At 33.6% G+C, this 6,613-nt stretch overlaps 1 protein-coding gene across 1 annotated transcript; it reads left to right on the top strand.

The window, feature by feature from the left end:
* Positions 1–3,850: 3,850 nt before the first annotated feature.
* Positions 3,851–5,222, top strand: LOC125220494. Its single transcript, XM_048122662.1, has 3 exons — positions 3,851–4,194; positions 4,545–4,696; positions 4,822–5,222. The coding sequence occupies exons 1-3, from the start codon at positions 3,851–3,853 to the stop codon at positions 5,220–5,222; spliced, it is 897 nt and encodes a 298-aa protein (XP_047978619.1).
* The last annotated feature ends 1,391 nt before the right edge of the window (positions 5,223–6,613 follow it).

Here is a 6,613-nt window from a genome sequence, read left to right on the forward strand (position 1 = left end):
AAATCCAATTAGATAAGGATTATCTTGTATTATCTTTATCCAAATTTATCTAGGATATTTTCTAAATAGAAATAAATCTATTTATATCCATAAAATTAGGATAAACTAGAATTAATATTAATTAATTCAACTAGGATTTAACTAGATAGAACTAAATCTATCTTAAATCCAAATGATAATACATTACTGGATTAAATAATTATCTAAATCTACCAAGATATATTCTAGATAGATATAAATCTATCAATATCTATAAGATAGAGACAAATTTAATTATCTAAATCTACTAGGATATTTTCTAAATAGAATTAATTCTATAAATATCCACAAGATAAAGATAAACATGGATTTTAATTATCCAAATCAACTAAGATATATTCTAGATAGAATTAAATCTATCTATATCTACAAGATATGGATAAACATAATTAAAATTTATCTTAGTCTATCTAGGATTTATTCACATAGAATTAAATCTATATAAATCCATAAGACAATAAAATTAATTATTATCCAAATTTATCTAGGATTTATCTAGATATATCTAAATATATCTAAATCCATAAAATAAGGATAAAATCCAAATATAATTAATTAATTTATCTAGTCTATCTAGGATTTATTCACATAGAATTAAATCTATATAAATCCATAAGACACAATAAAATTAATTATTATCATCCGAATTTATCTAGGATTTATCTAGATAGAATTTAATCTATCTAAATCCATAAAAATAAGGATGAAAATCACATTAATCCAAAAATATATTTTAGATAATTCAATGAAATTGATATATTCAAAAGTTATTCGAAATTATATCTTGAAATATATCTTAAATTAATTCCTAGGGTTAGGAAACCCTAACTAATTTAGAAATTTTCTCCAAATTAGTTCCTAGGATTTAGGAAAACCCTAACTAATTTGGAATGTTGCACTGCCACACAAGCCCGGAAACGTCACCTGGGCTGCTTGGCAAACTGCCCAGCCCGACGTTGCTGAAGGAGCTGCTGACGGAGGGACGCCGCTGCTGCTCGACGTCAACGCTGCTGCGTCGTCGCTGCATCGTTTCCCCACTGATGCGTGGCTCCCACTGCTTCGCGGCTGCTATGACAACAGCCTCCTCCAAGCCCGAGAACTGCCCAACCTGGCAGGGCTAATCATCCGCCGTGGACATTTGAATCTCCACGTTGCAACCATCGAGCAGATTCTCCGATGCTGCCGGTGCTATTGCGCAGATGCCGCTGCTGCAGTTATCGCACTCCAGCGATTTGCGGGCTCCCATGTTGCCAATTTCTCCACGAATTGATTACATAGATATTGATAAATCCATGTTCACCCCAATTCAATTTAGAATCCAGATTCACGACAGGGATTATACAACCAAATTTCCAAAAGAGGTTAATCAATTAGAAAACAATATCAAGCCATGTCATTAAAACACAGAATGAGTATAAAATCCCATCACACAAATTGATTCAAACAAATAATTACTTATTTGATTCTCGGCAACAAAATATGCGTCGCATACAACACATAACATGAAATCATTACTTTAAGTTATGATTATACCATCATGTAATGATTAAACCATCGACAAAAAGAAAACAAATTGCAGCGAATAATTTATTTCTTCTCCGAGGGTTTCATCGCGCAAAATTGAGCATAGTTTACACGCACAAAACATATAAACAACAATCATGCATTCAAGAAATTCACATAACATAAAATTACTCCACATAATCAGAGCCAAAAATTGGCTCTGATACCAATTGTTGGGGTTTGGTGCCCCTTGCACAGCGGAAGTCATGCATAAACAAATAAATCAGATCTACAGATCTATTTGACCGATTATGGGATCAATTAATCACATGTTAAACAATCAATTTCACGCTAGAACACATATAATTCACAAACAAGGAATAAGAACCCTAATTCATGAATTTCCTACGGATTAGGGTTACCGATCTGATTCTCCAAAGAATCGACGATTGCTTGCTCCTTCTCCACATGAAGATCTTCGTACTCGACCACGAATCTTCTAATCTGTATCCCGAACTCAGATAATTGACCTTTGGGTGGGCAAAGCTTGTCAGAATCGAAAAGGGCTTGAATAGAAAGAAGACAGAATATCAATTTTCTCAAAAACCGATTTTCTCAAAAACTGATTTTTCGTCCACTCCCACAGGGGAGCACGAAAATTAATGTGTTAAAATGAATTAAATCTCCTTTCTAATCTCCTTTTATATTGAGTTATGATGGGCCAGATTAGGGATCCATGGAGGTTGGACTTGGGCCAAACCTGTTGGACTTATACTAATTAAATTGAGCCCCAATTTAATACAAGTCCAAACAGAATATTATTATCATCCACTATAGTATAATAATATTGACTGCCCGTCCAATCCCAAATTACGAGTAATCCGGGCTTTACCTCTTTAATTTATTATTTCCCGTGTTTAAGATATAAATATCCATTAATTAATTTAAGTCTGCTATTTGACTTTAATTAATTAATATCTTTTTCCAAGAGTTGTCTAGTTCAAAATCTTTATTTATTATTCTGGAATAAATTCCAACCGGCCGGGTTTCTGAATAATAAAACCTTTTTCGAACACCTCTTGAGGATATTATCAAACTGGACTCACCCAGCACACGATTCATTGCAATAACAATACTAGCACCTCTAGACATTGATCACCACTACCCAAGATATCAGGATTCTTGGATTGCGAAAAATCCGCACCATTTGATAAATCAAAGTAGTGCATAATCAATAACGTATGCTCAATGTTATATCAACAATGATTAAGAAATAATAATCACCGAGACCTCGTCTTTCAGTAAATAGCAAGAAAGACTTATCTCAACAGTTAGATCCTTCAGTGCTATACCACACCAGTGTCGTTTATTTCCTAAGGTAAGGAAACATGCGGACTGACATTGCAACCTTTCACGATAGGTAGCCAAAGCCTATCTAGGTTGTGAAATTCTATTTCTCTTCTACAAAGGACCGACTGCGTCACCTTCTGTGAACATCGTTCACGACCAGTCTACTATGTAGAAAAATTAGACTTGTTTGCTTCTTATACATTTAAATGTTTGAGAAACATCTTATAAATGCACAAGCAAACATCAATGCGATAAAATTACTTCTTCTCGCCTTGGGTTAAAAGTGGATTGTAGAATTTATTGTATACAAGCAATTCTATCCGTGCAAAATGCTCGAAATATGCTTTTCAGTATACCAATCCTAACAGAAGTATCTTCAAAGAAAAGACGTAGACGTGGCACCAAAAGGTGTGGATGTGGAGCGAGGATTAGTTTTAAGTTTTTTTTTTTTTGACTTTGGTGTTAAGTATTACCTTGTGCATCAATTCATTGAGGAACACAATCATGCTATGGTTGACAAAGATCATAAGCGATTTATGAAAGGTAATCGCAGTTTGAATGATGTTCATCACAAGTTTGTTGAAGATTGCACCAAAGCTAACATCGGTCCTACCTCAACTTTCAACTTATTAAAGGAGTTTTTAGGTGGTTATGATGTTGTTGGGTGTACATTGAATGATGTTAGGAATTGTTCTCGTGATATTAAAGAGAAACTGAAAGAAGTGGATGTTCAAATGATCCTAAATCAGATGCAATAGAATAAGAGAATTTGTGAAGGCTTTTTTTACAAGTATCAATTATCACCTGATGATAATAAGTTAATGAGCTTATTTTGGTCTGATGCTGAGTCTCGGAAACATTACCATATGTTTGGAGATGTTGTAGATGGCTTTTCACTATATTTGTTGAATGCATGGGTGTTTCTCCAAGAATCATAATCACTGACCAAGATTAGGGAATGAGGCTTGCCATTGAGAAGGTATTATCTGGTACAAGGCATCGTTTGTGCATGTGGCATATTATGAGCAAGTTGTTTGAGAAGATACCTAAATCTATTTCTGATAGAGAAAAGTTTAGTAAGGAGTTTAAGTCTTGTGTTTGGTCAGAGTTGTTAGATCCGGATGAGTTTGATATATTATGGACTAGTATTGTTGAAAACTATGGTGTAGAAGATCATAAATGGTTTAAGAATATGTTTGCTATTAAACATATGTGGATCCCAGCCTTCTTTAGAGATGCTCCTATGGGTTCTTTAATGAGAACAACATCTTTTTCAAAATCTGAAAACAGTTTTTTTAAGAGGTACTTGAAACCGTTATTTAATTTTGTTGACTTCACTCTTCAGTATAATAATGTCATTGATGCTCAAAGGAATCAAACTGAAAGGCTTGACTATTATGATTCGGTAATGACTCCAAAATATGTCACTGATTTAGCATTTGAGAAGCAATTGGCATCTATATACACAGATAGGATGTTTAGAGTGGTACAAGAATTGATTGCTGAGGCTAATAAGAGTTGTCGGATGATTAGCATGTCCACATTGGAGAACATCGAGGTCTTCAAAGTTTCTGATGCTAGAAATTGACCTTTACAGTTACACATGAGATAGAGACTGAGTCATATGAATGTGAGTGTAAACTATTTTTAAGGTGTGGTTATCTATGCAACCACCTTTTCTTCATCCTCATAAACAAAGATGTCAACAATATTCCAGAGAAATATGTTGGTAACCGTTGGCTTAAAAGTGAATTACTAAAGGCAGTTCATGGTCTCACGAGTGATGAAAGTGCGTCTGACAGAGGTATGCAAACTGTTTTCTATAGATATTTCAGTTTAAGTTTTAGCATGTGTTGTATAAGCTGTTGACATATCTTATATAGGCTGTTGACATCTTATATAGGGTGTTGACATTTTATATGTGTGCAGGTTCTAACAAAGATGACAAACTACAGATTGCTAACAGGTGTCATGGACGTTACTTTGGTCTATATCAACGTGCTTTTAGGAATAAAGATCATTTGATTGCTTTGGATAATTTGCTTGCGGGTATTGGTCCTCAAATCTTTAAAGATGACTGTGCTGGATCGTCGTCTGTTGATAAAAATGATTCAATCATGAACATATATGATATTGTTGTACCTGAAGAAATAACTGCACATGCTCCAGATGTGGTTAGTACAAAAGGGGGTGCAAGTGACAAGAAAAGCAGGATTAAGTCAAGCATAGAGAAAGCAATTGAAAAAGCAAATAAACCTCATAGGCGTTGTGGAAAGTGTCACAAAGTTACCGATCATAATGCTAGAAGTTGTGGCAGAAAGCAGACATGATTGTTTTTTTTAATAGTCAGAGTTGTTTTTTAGTTGTTGACATAGACCACAAATTATTGACATTTTCTTGTTAGTTGTTTATATCTGATTTTACTCTCTATTGACATCTACTTTATGATTCTGTTTTTTTAATTTTAAGATTTGTTTTCTGAGTTGTACACCTTTATACAAGGTGTTGATATTTGGTTATAATTTGTTGACATTTCAATACAAGTTGGACCTGCCTTACTTTCGTGCTCCTTCATGTTTTTAAGGTGCACATGTCAACAACTTAAAAATCATGTCAACTATATATATACTGGCCATGTCAACAAGTAATATAATTATGTCAACTATGGTGCACATCGTGTCAACGGCACATACAAGTCATGTCAACTACGGTACATATCGTGTCAACTACACGTACAAGTCATGTCAATTATGTTACAAGCCATGTCAACTACACGTACTAGCCATGTCAACAACTAATACAATTATGTCAACTATGGTGCACACCGTGTCAACGACATATACTAGTCATGTCAACTATGTTTCAAGCTATGTCAACTACATGTACAAGCCATGTCAACTATACATAGAAAACATGTTAATAACAATTTTAAGTCATGTCAACTACACGTACTAGCCATGTCAACAACTAATATAATTATGTTAATTTTTAAGTTTCTTTTTTAATTATAATATTTGTTTTCCAAGTTGTTGACACTTTATACAAATTGTTGACATTATATTACATACTATGTTAACTACGTCAGTTGCAATCATGTCAATCATGTCAGTTACATTATATTACACTTTATACACTATATTACATACTATGTTAACTACGCATATAATCATCTCAACAAAAATTATACGTCATGTGAACAACAATTATAAGTCATGTCAATAACTATTATAAGCCATGTCAACAATAATAATAAGTCATGTCAATCATATTAAAATTAACAGAAAATATACATTCTAATAAGTTCAAAAGTTAGAACCACAATTGTATTTGTTTTGAAATCCATTCCAAAACAAGAAAGTTAACAACATCAAACGTTAAATACATCCCAAATTTTGTTTCACTTCTTCCTTTCTATAAGCAAACCACTTTTTGTATTTGTTGTTTAAACTAATCAATTTGTGCTTGTTTTCTTCAATCCATGCATCAACCACTTCTAAAATTGGCACTCTCTGGTTGTTGTAACTTGATGCAATCAAGTTGTAGCAATATTTTCCACGTAGTATGTGGAGCTTCTTTATGTAGTTTGCAGACAAGCCAATATTCCATTCACTACCTTTTTTACCAACATAAGTTTCCATGTGTCTTATTAAAAAGACACCACAGTCCTCTATGTTGGAGCTTGTGGCCCACTTCAAGGAAAGAACATTGATGATAGACTTCT

Source organism: Salvia hispanica, chromosome 4, assembly GCF_023119035.1.
Source record: "Salvia hispanica cultivar TCC Black 2014 chromosome 4, UniMelb_Shisp_WGS_1.0, whole genome shotgun sequence".
NCBI classification, from domain to species: Eukaryota; Viridiplantae; Streptophyta; class Magnoliopsida; order Lamiales; family Lamiaceae; genus Salvia; species Salvia hispanica.

Bases quoted from the DNA above. Each gene is read 5' to 3' on its own strand.
- LOC125220494 (XM_048122662.1), top strand. From the start codon at position 3,851: ATGAGGCTTGCCATTGAGAAGGTATTATCTGGTACAAGGCATCGTTTG. The intron at 4,195-4,544 runs GTACTTGAAACC...ACTATTTTTAAG, and splicing joins GAAAACAGTTTTTTTAAGAG to GTGTGGTTATCTATGCAACC. The intron at 4,697-4,821 runs GTATGCAAACTG...ATATGTGTGCAG, and splicing joins TGAAAGTGCGTCTGACAGAG to GTTCTAACAAAGATGACAAA.